The 18105-nt window shown below is 36.7% G+C and overlaps 1 protein-coding gene across 8 annotated transcripts in view; it reads left to right on the top strand.

Moving 5' to 3' along the window:
* Nucleotides 1-17894, top strand: part of TMEM68 (transmembrane protein 68) — a 33007-nt gene extending 15113 nt beyond the window's left edge. For 5 of the 8 annotated variants that reach the window (XM_082433079.1, XM_082433077.1, XM_082433082.1 and 2 more), the window contains 5 exons: nt 1329-1496; nt 4199-4392; nt 9449-9509; nt 11571-11710; nt 16512-17894. In XM_082433079.1, coding sequence (XP_082289205.1) covers nt 1329-1496; nt 4199-4392; nt 9449-9509; nt 11571-11710; nt 16512-16616 — 668 coding nt within the window. In that variant the 3' untranslated portion in view covers nt 16617-17894. Of the gene's footprint in view, nt 1-1328; nt 1497-4198; nt 4393-6742; nt 6852-9448; nt 9510-11570; nt 11711-16511 lie in introns of those variants that run through there. The other 3 variants (XR_014255432.1, XM_082433081.1, XM_082433083.1) reach the window with 3 other exon arrangements.
* Nucleotides 17895-18105: the final 211 nt, after the last annotated feature.

Raw genomic sequence — 18105 nt, 5'->3', positions numbered from 1 at the left:
AGAACCTCAGGAATATTCTGTATAGAATCCCTGAAAGAAGTATTCTTTATTTCTTAGAAAATTTATCTGATGGGACAATCGATCCTTTGGATAACGTCAGACAACTTCAGTGACTGTTCTAAGTAAATTGAATTATTTGAATTAGAATTCGGTAATTGGGAAGAAATGTTAAAAGAATAGACACATACAGAATCTTGAAATATCATTAAATTTAGTTTTTAAAAACATTCTCTTGAGCCCATTTGAAATATTACCAAGTAGTTTATTCCTTCAGTAGTAGAGAAGGGGGGCAGTGGAACTCTGTCCCTGCCCGTGTCAGATACCTTTGGCAAGTACCGGTTCTTAGAAGCGGCGGAAGGCTTTTCCTGCGCTTCTCCCTGGACCAGGTTTTGCTTTTACAAGAGAAGCTTCCGGGAAGCGAGGGGGATTTTGTTCTCTGATTCTTTAGCAGGGTCTTTCGTTAGTCTCTGGCCTGCCCTGCCCCTGGTTTTCTTGTGCACACGTGCTGAGGCCTGCGTGAGGCAGGGGAGTGGGTGCAGACTCTTGTTTGTCTCTGGGTTCCCGGGGATCCTACACCGAGCGCTCGCCCACATTCGGTCTTTAAGTGTTTGTTAACATTTTGGTTGTTTTCTTCTCTCTCACTTTTATGGGACCTGCCCTCCCTCCCACCCGGGTGAGAGAGCGACCTCAGCTTTCTAACGGGCTGCTTTTTCTCCTTCTTAGGGTGGGAGTGAGGTTCTCTTATGGCTGCAGAGTTGATTTTAGTTTTCTCCTTTCCTGTATTTGCGACTGTTAACCTTCTCCAACAGTGAGAAACCAGGCTGACATTATCCTTAATATGTAAACTGATTTGATCAGTCCCCCTGGGTGTAATCGATCTCCCATCACTGCCACCGTCCCCTGCCACTCAGGGATACCACCCTGCTCCAGTCGGGCTCTGACCCCCATCCTCGTGCCACGTGGCTCCCCTCCTTTGCCCACCCAGGCCCCAGCACCCTTTCTAGGCTCTTCTCCTGTATGGGTACTCTCGTGACCGTTTGGGCTTTGACTCGCCACCCCGGGCCACCCTGTACGGATGCCCTCCTCGCCCTGCCTGGGCTCCAGCACCCACCACAGGCCACGCTCCACCCAGGCACCTACTGCGCGCCGGCCCACCCAACCGCTGTAGGACCGATATATTCAGGGAGGGAGGGAAGGGGAAAGTGGATGGAAACGGGGGCTTGCGCTCCCGAAAGAAAGACTGAGTGTCTGAGTTAGTAACCATCCTTTAGTATAAATAAACTAATATTAAATACATTTTAGGTATCTGTATTTTGTCTTTCTAACAGGTTATGAAGTTCATGGAATGGAAAAAATACCAGAAGAAGGACCAGCACTGATCATTTTTTATCATGGAGCTATTCCCATCGATTTTTACTACTTCATGGCTAAAATTTTTATCCATAAAGGCAGAACTTGCCGAGTAGTAGCTGATCACTTTGTTTTTAAAATTCCAGGTAAACTTTCACTGTAGCTGGTGATATAAAAATGTTTAATTAACATAATCAAATTATGTGACAGTCTGTATGTCTTTGAGTTTAGTACCTATTTTAGGTAATATATCTAAATATAAAAACATTATGGCCAAAAATGTTATCTAATTTCTTTCTCTATTAACAGGTAGTCATTATTTTTTGAAGTTAAATCCTAAAAGAAATTGTAACTTTTGCCAGACAATTAATTTATATTTTGATATAGAAGGTAGTTGATTTTTCATGGTGAATTTTTCCATGAGATATTGATTTGGGAGTTTAATTTTATAGTAATTAGTGTTTGATTACTGTCAGTTTGATAGCAAATCAAAGTTAAACAAAATTAACCAGGATATATTTTGTCTTTATATAATCATATAATATTGCCTCAGAAATCCTAACCTAAAGAGCCTATTATGTCTCTTATCATACTTGACTTGCTTGGTAGAATTATAACTCTTAAGATTGAGGACTACATTTTTTTTAATATTCATGTTCATAAAGGCTTCATACCTTTTTAAAAAGATTAATAAACTGAATGGTTTCAAACATGATAAGAGTTTAAAAAAAATCATTCTAAAGTAAACTCATTAAGATTAAATCTTATTTTCTTCTGTCACGAAGTCAGCAGAAACAAGCCAAGAAAGTTTATAGTATGTTCTCTGGAATTGTAAAAGCAAAAACCAACCATCAACCAGATAAACACCAGACAGTGAATGAAATAACAGTTCTCTTAGTGCCTTTCATAGACATGGTTAATGTTTCCAGCATCCTTGTGTCACTAAAAAGCCGTTTGTACTTTGTGTATAAACTAAATTGGCTATAAAAGGTATTTCTTTAGACAGTAATATGATCACTTTATAATAAGCTTGGAAACTAGAGGAAAGAAAAACATCATTATATGGTCTTACCCCCTAACATGTATCCAGTTATCATTTTGATTTATTTTGCTTCATTTTTTAAAAAATTAATTTATTTACTTATTTATGGCTGTGTTGGGTCTTCGTTTCTGTGCGAGGGCTTTCTCTAGTTGCGGCAAGCGGAGGCCACTCTTCATCGCGGTGCGTGGGCCTCTCACTATCACGGCCTGTCTTGTTGCGGAGCACAGGCTCCAGACGCACAGGCTCAGTAGTTGTGGCTCACGGGCCCAGTTGCTCCGCGGCATGTGGGATCTTCCCAGACCAGGGCTCGAACCTGTGTCCCCTGCATTGGCAGGCAGACTCTCAACCACTGCGCCACCAGGGAAGCCCTATTTTGCTTCATTTTTAATTTGCACATCTTCACGTTATGCAAACTGTTTTGTTCTTTTTTTTTAAATTTAATGTAGCATTAACATTTTCCCATGTTTTATAAATAACATTTTAAATATATGACTAAAATATTTACTTAACTAGTTTTCTCTTATGGAACATTAGGTTGCTTCCATTTTTTTCTTTTTATAAATAATAAACGTGAATATTTCTATTTAGCTTTTGATTTAAAAATTTCCCCCTTTATGATCTTTATGATCTTGTAATTTATTAAACCTCCCCTGTTTATTCATTTATCATGAGAATACATCTAGTGAAATCAGTGAACTTTTAACATAGTATAGGATGAAAATTATTCTCAATAATATTGATAATCTTGCTTCAGATCCTTAAACCTATGAGAAGTTTGGTTACTCTGCACAGTTTTCACTATCCATCCCCATATTTCCCAGTCTCAAGGGATAATGTATACAAACATCAGTCCTCTAAAGTTCCAGTTTAGGATTTGGTTAAAATATTTAATTGCTGATAGGATTATTTCTTTCATCCATAAATGGTTATAATTTGAAAAACTGTGTAATATTGAGACTGGAATTAATTGTTCCTGAGCCAACCACTCACTTTATTAAAAACTCTTAATGATATTGCTATTATTGCTATAATTCTTGATTTAAAAAAAATTTTATTGTGGAATTAGCAGTATGTAACTTTTAATTTCAATAGATTTAACTGTGGCTTGCCAATTTTGGTAGGGCTAGACCAGTGAGACTCATATTCTCTTGAGTGATTCTCTTTCTTATAGGGTTAATGGAAGATTAGATGTGTGATTGCTGATGGGATGTCCTTTCTGATTGCTCTAATAAATAGTGTAGACAGTGTTTGGCCATGAGATGCAGTGGGAGGAGCTTTGGACTAGATATACCTGGACCGGAATCTCTGCCCTGCCCTTTGCTAGGTGTGTGACTTGGAGCAAGCTTCTTAACTCTCTGAGTCAACTTTCCTCATCTGTAAAATGGGGATAAGGATCCCTATTTTCCCAGGTGTTTTTTTTTTTTTTTTTGGCCGCCACACAGCACGGCATGTGGGATCTTATTTCACCGACAAGGGATCGAACCTGTGCCCCCTGCAGTGGAAGCATAGAGTCTTAACCACTGGACAACCAGGGAAGTCCCATGAGTTTTAATTAAGAATTTGAATATGTAGCCAGAGTAGTAGGTGATCACTGAGGAAGTAATCAACAAGACATAGCTATTAATTTACCAGCAATATTAATCTTATGTTAACCTTAAGAGTTGTTGTTGGTTTAAAAAAAAGTAAAAAAAAGAATTTACTGATTTAAGTATAGATAGTACATTATGTAGGTTGTGAAGATTTTTGCTCTTGAAGAATTGGACAAGAAGTACTTAAGATATATCTTCATGCTAATGTTTCTTACAGGGTTTAGTTTATTACTTGATGTATTTTGTGCTATACATGGACCAAGAGAAAAATGTGTTGAAATTCTGCGGAGTGGTCACTTGTTAGCTATCTCACCAGGTGGTGTTCGAGAAGCCCTGATTAGCGATGAGACCTACAACATCGTGTGGGGTAATCGTAAAGGCTTCGCTCAGGTTGCAATTGATGCAAAAGTGGTGAGTTGTATAAAACTGATTATTAAAGGAAAGCTATGTTTACTTTAAAATGAATGCTTAAATAGCTTAAGAGTATATCAGAATTTAGATACTGTCATTGCACTACTTTAAAAATTAGTGTCTGTAACTCTAAAATAACAATAAAGAGATATTCCTTGTGCATGGGAAGCCATCTTTATAAAAAAATTCAATCTGGAAATTTGCAAATATCTAGCAAAGCTTTATTTTATGCTTCAAAATCCAGCTTCTTTTAATCAGATTTATGAAATTTTTTGTATTCCTTCAGTTATACTTTTTTTCACAAGTATAATCAATCCAACTCTGTGTACTTTAATCCTTTGGTTCAACTGAGTTGGCATGTTTCAGTGATGGCTGTTGGTTGGTTTCATTATAATTCTTGTATCTGTGACCAATTTATATAACAGTAGAGCTCAAATAATATATGGTTTCTACCATTTTTCATCAGGAAATATGATCAGCTCTCTAATAGTATGAATAAAGATGAGAAAGAGATATTGGTGTAATTTAGATCTTTTTAAAAGAACGAATTTGTCAATAAAATTAAGTGTTCCTCTGGGATTCACTGTAATTATGCTACTTAGTAAACTGGAAAATCTGAATGCCATCTTGTTCTTTTCTTTTGCTTTGGAAAGTATATCTAAGCTTTTTGGTCTCTGTATTGTACTTTATCCTATGAAACATTTATTACTTATGGAATGTTTCTTCTTTGTTTTCTGTTTCTTTTCATTTTAGATTGTCTATCAGAAAAAGAAATCATAGCACTTGACAAGGTGGTTTTCTTTTTCCAGGCCAATTAGTTAGAGACAGATGCTAATACTTTCACATTTCTGTTTTTTGTGTACGTGTTTCCACTGCTGTCATATAGACACCAGTCTGCACCCTTAGCTTGCCTGTTCATCTTGCAGATACAGACTTTTGATTAAAAAGGAAAGGATTATGTATGACTCCTTCTAACCCAAAAGCAACATTTGAAGAAGAATGGACATTTTCCCTTTATTTTTTAATTGCAGAGTTACAATAAAATAAAATACATTGAGCTCTGTTCTCTACTGTACATATTTGTGTATGTAATTCCTAAAGTAAGTTATTGCTATAGTGCTTTAACAATGTGATCTTTGTATAAGTTAATGTACTTGTCCAAGTGTTTAATAATGGACAACATAAAAATTTAAACACTACTGTCCTATAGTAGATTATAAACTCCCTTAGGACAAAGCCACTTTTTATATTCTGAATTCCTAGTACAATGACTAGCACTTAGTAGGCTCTCTGTATTTGTTGAATTGATTTTTTAAACACTACAAGAAAGGAGTCTTTTGAATTCGTCTATGTTAATAGTATTAATGATACAGAAAATTAATTTATAGCCCATTTTATTTTCCAAAAAGTCTTATGTACTAAGATAGAAAACAAAACCTTAGACTTTATGAATAATGTAGAATATAAGATGATATATGCACAGTTGTTCAGAAATTAAGGATAATCAGCATAAATGTACATTAAAGCAATGATAACAGCTAAAAACTTAAAGATAGTTCAATTTTCAGGTTTGTATTTTAAGAGAATTATTTCTTCCAAGGTTTAAGATAGAAGTGACAAAACTAGATTTGGAATCACACAGATTGATCATGGAATTCTAATTTCTCATCCTTAAGTTACAGTTTTAAGGACCATTGCCTGGAAGAAGTCTTGAAAGAAAAAAGTTATATAGAGAAAGAAGCCCTTTTATCAATCCCTAAGTTTCTAGATAATTAATTAAGATAACCTAGATAGGGCTTCCCTGGTAGCGCAGTGGTTAAGAATCCACCTGCCAATGCAGGGGACACGGGTTCTAGCCCTGGTCCGGGAAGATCCCACATGCCGCGGAACAACTAAGCCTGTGCGCCACAACTACTGAGCCTGCGCTCTAGAGCCCGTGAGCCATAACTGCTGGGCCCACGTGCCACAACTACTGAAGCCCATGTGCCTAGAGCCCGTGCTCCACAACAAGAGAAGCCGCGCAATGAGAAGCCCACGCACTGCAACGAAGAGTAGCCCCCGCTCGCTGCAACTAGAGAAAGCCTGTGCGCAGCAACAAAGACCCAACACAGCCAAAAAAAAAGGATAACCTAGATAATTTAAGGTTTTTTATACAAACCTTGAGAAAATTTAATAAATAGCCTTTTACAAGTTAATAAACAAAAATCTTTAACGTTGCTGATTTACAAAATAGCACTGTATCACTGATAAATCTTGTACCACCCTAACCTTTCTTAGCACTTTTAAAGGCTTTATGTTGGTACCCCTGTACAGTAAGTAGGTGACATATGTAATTATTCCAATGTTACAGATGAGGAAACTCAGGCACACAGAGATGAAGGGATGGAGGGACCCTGTCACACAGCAAGTCAGAAGCAGAGCTTACAGTTCAGGACCACAGGCAGCTGGTACACTTCACAGTGAGTCCGCCGACCCCAAGATTAGAGGGCCTTGCAGATCCGCGAGGGAAGCCTTTCAGTCACATGTGGACACAGTTGTAAATGGAACCAGCAGCTTATTTGAAAAAGCCCTTCTTAGGTCTCACAGAATTATCATAAACTTCGAATAAAAAGTTATGACCATTGTTACAAGGCTAACCACATTTAAACTGAAACAAAGGAATGGAAATTCAAGTGAAAACAATGTAGGTCATCAACGGAAATTCACAAAATATTGGCAGAAAATATTTAAGGCTCCTCTGAAAGTTACAGGCTTTTTGATATAATCTAATTCACTCTTATTTTGTGAATTCCTGAGAATTCTGACTTTGCTAAGAATTTTTAGGTAATTTCATAGCTAAATAATTTGGGAGAAAAATGAGCCCGTTTAGTCTAATTGGAAAACAAATAACAGATGTAAAAGAAAATAGCATTCGTTTCAATAAAATTGTTTATATGTATTATCTCAATCTATAAAAACCTTGAGATGGGATAATTATTATTATTGTCATTTCATACATGAAGAAACAGGTTTAGTGACCTGTCCAATGGTTCCCACTTAAATTTTTGTGACAAAGTTAAGACTCCAAGGCCACACTCTATTCCCCAAGAATAGTTTTAACAAAATACACATTCTCTACCTCTTCACACACGTGTACATACATGTACAGAGATACATGTATACGTGTAAGCAATTTGATTCTAGGTTACTTATACAACTACCTTGTTATACAAAGTGTACACAAACAAAGGAACGAACTACAGTATGAAATTGTAATAAGGTAATGCTTGCAGCTGTAAGGCTGCAAGCTGGAATGTAAACTTAGAAACCAGGGTATAGCCTGGAATACTGAGTTTGTAGGGTGAGCCTTCTCCTGTTTAGTATCTTCTAGAAATGCCCAGCTTCTGGAGAGTTAGCCATTTAAAGGATGATATATATACCTGAAGAATCTTTATAAAGTGCATTCTTCAATAGTAACTTCGGGGTTCATGCCAGTCAGTAGACGAAAATCTAGCAGCACTGGTCAGAGAAGGCAAAGTGGTGTATATATGAGCTGAAAGCTTTCTGTTCCTTCTTGGGCATCTTAAGTTCTCAACTCTAAAGACATTGTAGAAGTATTTAAAACATTAGGATTCCAACCATCACTTTATTCTACAAAACTAGTGGTGGTTTTAGGAAAATCATAATCTGAATTTTTTTTACAAAAGAGTCAGTCTACTTTGTCTTAGGTGTTAGCTTTGTGAATTAACTCCATCTGATTTTAAATTATTCATCGGACTGCTTTTTCTTTACCCGGCTTTTCTGGTTTTAAAATTGCTTCTGCCTGTTTCCTACCCTTTGTATTCAGAGAATACAAGCTAATTCCTTAGAAGCATTTTCTCTCTGTCCTGTTGATTCATTCCTTCTTTAGTTCACCTGTCACACTGTCTTTTAGTACCTGCTTTATTCCAGGCACTGTTCTTGGTGTTTCCAGCAGTGAACGAAACCAAGTCTGCTATGGGGGGGGGGGGGTCTTCCTTCTAGTGAGGGGAGAGAGAGAATAAATAAATGATCAGTTAGGTGATTGAGAGGGAGTAAGTTTTATGAAGAAAGCTGTGCCTGTAGTCTCTTTCCTTTAGTCCACCAGATTTTACTGCTTTCCAAAGCTGAAAAGGAATGGCTTTTTAAATGTCAGCTTATTTAAATGTTTCAAACCCTGCTCACTCAGGCAGGTAATTCTGTATTAACAAATGCTGATAGTAGACTGTAAGTAAAGTGATCCTCGCCCCCCCCTTCCAATTTTGTCTATTCTAAAACGTCATTTAATTCAGTATATTTTATGTACCTTTTAAAGTGTTTTATTCAATTTTTTATCTACTTCAGTTTCGCCGTGGTGTAACTTCCTTACATGATCCTTTGCTACTTTATCCGTTGTTTCATGACATTTAGATAAGGTCTCCACTTTTAAAAAATCATATTTAATCATTAATATTCATGGAAAAATAAACACCATGAACTTTTGAGCAGATATCCTCCAAAATACTGATAGAAAGAGTTCTTTTATGTATAGGTTTTTCCTTTTTTTTTCTTTTTTTTGGTGTTGAGTATTAACACTTACTTCTGATTGATGTTGAACATTGTTAGCTTTAATAAGCTCACAAAAAAATGGTGTGTCACTAATTCCATGACAGCATCTTGCTAAAGCTTGTCATTTGAATATATGTAAGTTTCTCCATAGAGAGAATTTCTGTCTTGAAACTTTTTCTTCAGTAGCCCACCGAAACCAATTTAATTATCACATTCATTTTACTTAATGATCACTTTAATCTTAATTTTGAGTTTTAAGAGTTCATGTGGAATGATAGGAAAGTTGGTAAATGAAATATTATATATTACCACTAGAAGGTAGTGTTTCCAATTTATATTTTTTTACAAATGATCATGTTAATTTTAGCCTGATAAATCACACTGGTGGTAACAGTATACCTTTATTTTTAAAACGCCTTGGTTTTGTAACTTAAACAGGCCCTCAAAAGTTTGCATTAGAGACATCAAATGGATTAATGTATTTACTTTTTAATTCAAATTCTCTCTTTAGCCCATTATTCCTATGTTTACACAAAATATTCGAGAAGGATTTAGATCCCTCGGCGGAACAAGTAAGTTCTGATTCATATGATTTTTCCAATTGTAATGTAATATTTAGAATGTAATATTTTAAGTATTTGGGCTTTTGAACACTACAGGGAAACTTTGAATTATTACTTTAGAAAATGCATATACTATTTAGATGTTTTTCTCTTTAAAATCTAGATGATAACTGGTTCTAAGTAATGGTGGTTCTAGATGTTAGATTTTTGTTAAGAGCCTCACATATATACTGAAGCTTATTTATCATAGGTTTTTTAAAATTACAGAGTGAATTTTCTAATTTACTGTGTTAAACCATGTTGTTGAGGTTTAAAACAAATGTACTTATTTGTAAATAAAGACTATCTTCCTAACTCATTCCTGAAGAAGTGACAGCTTTAAAAATGGATGACAATAAAAAAATTTGGGGGGAGGGACAGAATTTGAAAGTCTATTTATCTTGAAAAAAGTATATATATATGTTTGTATAAATCTCTTTTTAAAATTTTTTTAAATTAATTTCTATTGGAGTATAGTTGATTTTACAATGTTGTGTTAGTTTCAGGTGTACAGCAAAGTGAATCAGTTATACATATACACATAGCCACTCTTTTTTAGATTCTTTTCCCATATAGATCATTATAGAGTGTTGAGTAGAGTTCCCTGTGCTATACAGTAGGTTCTTAGACAAGAAAATATTGAATTAAGATTAACAACCTAAGGATATATCATTTGCTTTAATTTATTTCGATTACTTCTTGTTTTTTTTTGAACCATGATAGATTTACATTGAAAAGTTCTTTTTGCCTACCTTTAATTTATAGATAACAAAATAAGCTTTGAACCTAGCTATAAGAGTGATAACAATTCGATGTGCTTTCTCTTTGCAAAGTCTCTTTTTTTTAAAAAATTTTATAGTTTGCTTTGTACCCTATGGTTTATATATTATATTTGATTGATTATGTTTTATATCCCTAGTGCTATATTGTTAGTGTTCCTATCCACATACAAATCCCATCATGAAAACCTTAATAAACTTTTGTTGTTCCTTTTATGTCTGTGTTGGTATTTTGTTGATATTCCATTATGTTTTTTTTAGTTCTTTTTCTTCAAATTTGAAATGGAAAGGCAGATTGATGTGATGTTTAACTTTTGTTGTGTAATTAATCCTTCTAATTTTCTCTCAGATCATTTCTTTAGAATTTAAGTTGCATACCAGAAATTATTCCTAATTTTGTTTCTTTAATTGTAAAGTGGTTTTAAAATTCTTTTTGACTGCTTTTTTTACTTTAAAAGTTGAATATCTCAAAAGTTGGTGTGTAGTGGTATATTTTTTTGAGTATTACTTTGGGTCTTATGGTATATTCTGTGTTCCCATATATAAAGTGTTTTAAACTTTCAGTACAATTCTTAATTATGTATTCCATGTTGCTTGTCATTTTTTGGATTCTTTTTTTAAAACTTACTCCATCAGTTTATGTTACATTATTACCACTTTTAATCTTGTAAACTTCATGGTTGGTCATTAGCATTAATAATTCTTTTTCCTAGTTTACAGTAATGTTTTTAGTCTTTACTTAGTTTATTGGTGCATTTTAGTCTCATGTTTACTTGAATTTATTTTATGCTTTCATTTTTTCTTTTGTTTGTGTAAGTCACGTATTTGTGAGTCTCTAGACTTTTTAGCTTCTAGCTTTTTGTTGCAATCTTTATGCTGTGTTTTGCAACAATAGTAATTAGTTTGCCTTTTTAAATTCTTATATTTTTAAAAGCTCATCTTTCCCCCCTAATTAATAGACCTTATTTTTTTGAGCATTTTTAGGTTTACAGAAAAATTGGGCAGAAGGCCTAGAGAGTACCCACAAACCTCACCGCTCCCCAGTTTCTTCTGTTATTCACATCTTGCATTAGTGTGGTACATTTGCTACGATCAATGAAAAGCTCATCTTTTAAAAAAATATTGTATTAATTGCCAGGAGGTGATCCTGTTTGCCTCCATCCTCTAAGTCTTACATAATTAATTTGAAAGTTTACAGTTATACGCTCAGAATATTTAACCAATTAAAATGATTTTGTTTTCTTTAAAACAGGGTTATTTAGGTGGCTGTATGAGAAGTTCCGCTATCCATTTGCTCCAATGTACGGAGGTTTTCCAGTGAAGTTACGCACCTATTTAGGTGACCCCATTCCATACGATCCAAAGATCACAGCAGAAGAACTAGCTGCAAGGGTAAATTATTCTTTCTTTCTTAGTTTTAGGACATATTTGTACTTTCAGCTTTTATTTTAAAAATTAATTAATTCTACAAGCATGCTCTGGATCAGTGGTGATTCTTCCCCCAGGGGACGTCTGGCAATGTCTGGAGACATTTTTATTGTCACCACGGACAAGACTTGGGAGGTGGTCGTGCTGTTGGCGTCCAGTGGGTAGAGGCCGAGGATACTGGTAAACATTCTGTAGTGCACAGGACATCCGCCCCGCCCCCAACAAAGAGCAGTTCTTTCTAAAATGCCAATTGTGTTGAGGTTAAAGTTCTTGGCACCGTTAATTAAAAGGTTTCGTTAAGTGATATTCAGGAGAAGAAAGCTTTGACCTCCATGAAAAGAAATTGCTTTTGTCTGGTAGAAATACCTTGGGAGGAAAATGGAATCGTGTTTAAGAGTGTGGGTTGCGAAGTCGGATTGTTCTAGTGCCACTGTTTGCTCGGGCAGGGGAGCAGGAGAGAGAGAAGAGCCCACTCACAGAGTTACCCCTGAGGGTCACATGCGATTGATGACATCCATCATTGAGAGCAGTGTCTGCCATCTAGTAAGTGTTCCATGACTGCTGGCTACTGCTGTTATTCTAGAAACTTATGGCTCAGTGTGGCAGGTAAATAACTAAATCGATGCTTTTAAGGTGATGTGTTAGCACAATGGTGTGCTTGCGGCACGATTTCTCAACCTGGGCACTACTGGTATTTTGTTGTGCGGTTGTCCTGTGCACCGTAGGGTGTTTACTCACTAGATGCTGGTAGCATCTCATCGCTATCCCTCACTCACCGTGACAATAAAAAAACATCTCTAGACGTTGCCATTATCCCCTGGGAGACAAAATCTCCCCTGGTTGAGAACTGCTGTTTTAGGGTATTATGGAAACACAAAGGAAAGGCATCTAAATTAAACCAGGACGCCTCCTTGAAGGAAGTGATGCTTGAATTCAGTTTTGAAAGGCAAAAAGGGATTCTCTGGATGAAGAGTAGAGAGGTAGAGGAAACAGCGTATGAAAGGATGGCAGCACGAACTAGCGTAAAGTCTTCAGGGAGTTGAGGGTGGTCTGGGGTAGCTAAAGGGATAGAGAGTATAGACAATGAGGCTGGAAACACAGGAGTGTCTGGACCACGAAGGCGCATCCTTGATTTTGTTTCTTGAAAGCCAGGGGTAGCTACAGAAAGCAGATGACTGATGTAATAGGTTTGCTTTTAGAAAGATCACTAGAAGCAGTAGGGAGGCTGAGTTTGAGTGAGACCTGGAGAAGCTCAAAAGGGAAAGAGACTGCTTTGTGAGGGACAAAATAGGAAACGCTTCCTAGAATTGCGGGCATTTGTGGTAGGTCTTGAAAGACGGACGGGACTTGGGCATGCGAACTTGGGCAGGAGGGAAGAGTTCCAACAAAGAAACGGTGGTAGGAACGTTGACTGCACACACCAACAGTCTAGAGCTGCTGCCTGTTGCGACTAGGACAGTGAAGTTGGTAAGGGTGCCTAATAAATTTGCCTTCAGGAATTTCGCAAAGCATGTGAACATCTTGAAGGTTCTAAGAAGCCCCGCAATAAAGAGGTCTATTTAACTTTGTTTCAAAGAGCATTGCCCAGTCTCATCTGACCAAAACCAGCTCCTGGTTCTTCCTGGAATAGCAGCTAATAACAGCTGTGGAATAAACTGGGGGAATCACTAGCTGAGTGGGTAGCGAGCATTTGGTTGAGATGAAACTGGAAAAGTAAGTGGGAGCTCTATTTTTCGGCCCGTGAATATCAGACTAGGGATTTTGTTTACTAAGAACAGTTCCGTTAGGAGAGGCCATTGGAAGTAGCCATTCTCCCCCAGTGACCCTGGCCAAGGCAGGCACACAGACATACGGGGCGTTAACGGGGCAGGACTGGATCCTTTGCACCGGGATAGCCCAGAAGAGGCAGAGCGGACAAGCAACTGTGATACCCAGGGCTCAGCAAGGTCTGGCACTTAGGAAAGGATGCCCAGCTGAGGCAGCTAGAATGTCACATCAGATGAGACTGTTCAGATGAAGCAGCTGGTATGTAGGAAGCTTGACAGAGGCAGCATTAATGATACGTTATGCTCCTTGTCTGTGAGCTTCATTCTTAGAGAACGTACCCCCTGCTAGTTATTCTATTCACTGGTTAAGTGAGTTAACTCAGAGCGTGTAACAATCCTTTTCCTGAAAGGAAACCCCTCCCACACTGGTTTCCCGGGTCCAGGCAGGCTCTGCGCACAGCACTTCTCCCATCCTCAGGTGACGCCTCGCTGTGGTGGTGACTTCAGGTGACACCAGGGCTCAGACCTCACCCTGTCATGTTGCTTCTGCCCACACGCTTTATTGTTCCTATACCACATCTCTGCTGCTCCCTGACAAATGCGTTGTCCTTCAGCATAGAGCTGAATTCTGTTTTGTTCTTTAAAAAGGTTTTTCCCGCCTAACTATTAGGATTTAATTGGGTCAGAGCGAGTTAGGAATACTTTTTTACGAATACCGTCCATTTTTATGGTTAAGATACAAGGTAATGGAGAGAGAGGGGAAAAGAAACTGGCCTGGATGTTCAGGGATCTGAGTCCGAATCGTAGCTCTCCCACCGGGCAGCAGAGTCACGTTGGGTAAATGGCGTGGTCCTCCCCGAGTCTCGGTGTCCTCAACTGTAGAATGGCGAAATGAAAATAGATACCTCAGGGGTTTCGTCCAGGTCTAAAATTAAATGAATCCTGTTCCTTATTTTTCTCAGTTAAGGAAAATAGATTACTGATCATTAAATTCCCGGGACTTGATTTTTCATATGAGGGTTTTTCATATGAGTGAGAAATATATTCATGGCACTGGTAGAGTTAGATATTTTAGATGTTAAAATATATATTTATATATTTACCAATTCAAACTAGTAAAAAGAAGAGGCCTTCCTGAATCATTGAAATACCTCAGTTATCGTCTCCAGTTACTTTATGTACTTTATTATCAGTATTTAAAGCAACAGAAGTTGTCTACGAAAGCATAGTTTAGTAAAATTTCTTGAGGGGATTTCCATAAATATATAGTTGCCATATCCATATTTTTGATGGTAAGTTGTCGTTGTTGAACTAAAGTAAACTTGAAATAAAGAATACTTGAAATTTTCCTTTTGTGAATACATTGCATGAATTTCCAATCTTCATTGTTTACAATATAAGCATAAACTGTAGCAGGATGATCCCTGGATTATCGCAAATTCGAAATTACTAGCATCTAAATTAATGTAGAAATGAAACCTCATTTAAGAAATGGGAGCTAGACTGTTCAGGCTTTTGATTGTGGAGAAGATTCATTTTGTAGACACTATCTAAATCTAAATTAAAATACACTGTACTCATGCTGAAGAGGGCACTTGGGATACTTCAAGTTCTCTCAGTCTTAAAGAAATCTGTTCTGTTTCCATCTGTCTCTTTGCCTCGCTCTCTGCATTCTGCATACTCACATTCACATATACGTTAAGTACAGATTTATTTATATGTACAGTATACATGTCCTATTAAGGTGGAAAGAAGATGGGGAGAAGTGGGTAGATTTGAGTGGTACTGGGAGGTGAGCTAACAGATACCACCGATGGATTCTTATTCTCAATGAATGAGAAGCAGGATTTGTTAAGGATGATTCCCAGGTTTTGGTTACTGGGCTGGATTCATGGCCATTTGCTGAAATAGGGCGTGAACTCAGGAAAGGACAAAGGATGGGATGGGGGGAAAGAGTGTTAGTTCAGTCTAAATTAAGCATGTTGAGTTTGAGGTGCCTTTAAAACATTCAAGGGAAGTCATATTGAACATTCCTATCCGAGGCTGGGCCGCTGGAGACATAAATCTGGGAGTCGTCAGCAAATGGATGGTAATTAACGCTGTGGAAAGCTTAGTGAGCCTTGGAGGAATAAGTCAGTGCTTGATTTGGGGAGTGTAAATCTGCAAAAGGCGGTTGAAAGGGAGCGTCCTGAAAACCTAGCTTTTCCTCCAGGAGTGTGAGTTCCAGAAGCAGGATCAATGGTGACTAAGAGGTCACGTCAGATGAAAAGAATGTCCGTGGGATTTAGTGACAAAAGGGGGTCATTAGTGATCTTCGCGAGAGCTGTATTTTCTTAATGCACAGACCTCATATTTCTCCACCCAAAAGTTATTCCTTGATACATCAATTCATACTAAACAAAGTCTCCACTTTTTCTCTTGGTATTTAACTCCCTTCATGATTTAACTGAAACCTACCTTTAAAGCCTTATACTGCCCAGCAAGTGAACACATACCCAAAATGCCAGCTCGCCATCGCTTAACTGTTTTCTTGTGGTCTTTTCCCTCCTGTTCCTTTCTTCACTGTTACTGAAATCTTACAGGCCTGGGGAGACCCAGACCAAACAGTACCCCGTTCACGCAAACTTCCCTGGTCACCGGCCACCGATGAACTTCAGATGTGCTCTCACATCTCAGATGATACAGCTCACAAATGAGCTTACATTTTAACTACTTTGTCCCTGATTATGCTTATTATGAGCTTCTTGAGATTAGAGACTTGTTTCACTAATGTTATAGCTTCCAAAGCATCTAGTATTTTCTGAGTGAATGAATAAAATTTTTAAAATACATGGCACAGAACACAACCTGTGTGTCAGTCGCTGTGCTAAGTGCCTGAAGCGATGGGTGCTAAGTTAGGGAAGACTTCTTATAAGTAATAGTATATTAAAATCCTTACTAACTAAATATCTACATTGAGAACTAAAAGAATAACGGCTTTTCTTTTGTTTTCTTGATAGACGAAGGATGCTGTTCAAGCTTTGATTGATAAGCACCAAAGAATACCCGGAAACGTTATGAGTGCTTTGCTAGAACGTTTTCAGAACAAACAAAAGATCAACTAGAAGACTCTTTAATACATTTATATTAATATGTTTGTGTCTGTAGGACTGTCTTCAAAATTTTGTGGGTTCTATAATTAGTATTTTTAAAAAAATCATGTTAATAAGCATCTTTCACTGAACTTGTTTAACATTGTATTGTCAATTTTGTTTCTGCGATCCATTGTGTCAGATTTAAACAGTAACTCATTACATGCCTAATTATTCAGAAAATGATCATGGTTCTTTTTATAATTTCCTAATAATGTATCATAAACATAGATTCCTAAAGTTAAGTTTATTAATAACAGCAATGGAGGTTAAACAAACATTCCTAAATAATGCATCTAGTTTCTGTATCTCTTGCACTGAGCTAGTTTTGCAAGGTGGCATAACCTAAGGTTTAGTACAGACACTTCAGTTAGGAAAAAAAATGCTCTTTCCTCTGCCCCTCATTTCTTTCATGACCTTGGGCAAATCACATAATGTTTTTATGCCTCAACAATTCAATTTTTAAAAACATGCTAATATTTTGGTGAGGAATATTGTTTTAAATTCTTTATATTTGCTGTGATTGATAACTGCAGAACTGAAATTATAACTGAATTAATTAAACAATACCAAGATCTTTTAGAAGTTTATATATATATTTTGTCCATAGGATGTTTAAATTATTCCTTCAGGTATGATGTCAAGTTGCCAAGGACAATGAAAAAGATGTACTGTTTTTCAAATTGGGTAAAAAGAAATTAGGGAAAGTAAAATTTCTAATTATTGTTATTATTCTTTCTAGTATTATATTTTTAATGAGACTCTGTAGACAAGCCATACAGGGTGTGCTGTGCATTGTCAGCCCTATGATATGGCATTTAATAGTGTCAGGTTAGAAATCACGGTTGTGCCCTGCATCTCATATGTTAGAAGCTGATTCTAGGCTGACGAAAGCACAGAGAGAAAGCTCTGCTTTTGCTCAACATCATGGCTTATTCAGCTTGACTTTGCAACCAGTCAGATGGTTTATTGTTTCAATAAAAATATACTTGAATAATGAATTTATGTGAACATAAGTCTTTCTGAAAACTTAATGGCTTTCGATTTGTTGTCTCCTTGAAATCTGAATTTATTTAAAAGTATTTAAACACAATAGCACCAGAAGTCAAATGCAGTATGTCCCTCTCCCTTTTTAAGATATTAAATTACTTGGATTTTTGTATAAATTTTTGTATAACAAGTATGTATGTATGATACGTGTAATGTATATAAAATTAAGCAGCATAAAAATAAAAGTAAAGCTGAACTGAAGTTCATATTCTTGTGAGATTACATATGTGACATTTTCTTATTTTAAACTGATTTTTTTGTTTTACTATTTATGTATTTCTCACCTACAATCATATTCATCAATCTCAGCCACAATGAATAAACCTGACTTTCCAATGTAATAAATATATTTCAATTCCAATTTCAATGAAAAGAGTCAACTAATGATATTTTGCAGCTTTTTTTCCCTCTC

Source organism: Balaenoptera physalus (genome assembly GCF_965194825.1).
Source record: "Balaenoptera physalus genome assembly, chromosome: 17".
NCBI classification, from domain to species: Eukaryota; Metazoa; Chordata; class Mammalia; order Artiodactyla; family Balaenopteridae; genus Balaenoptera; species Balaenoptera physalus.
The sequence above is the reverse complement of the archived record's forward strand: the minus strand, read 5'-3'. Positions and strand labels throughout refer to the sequence as shown.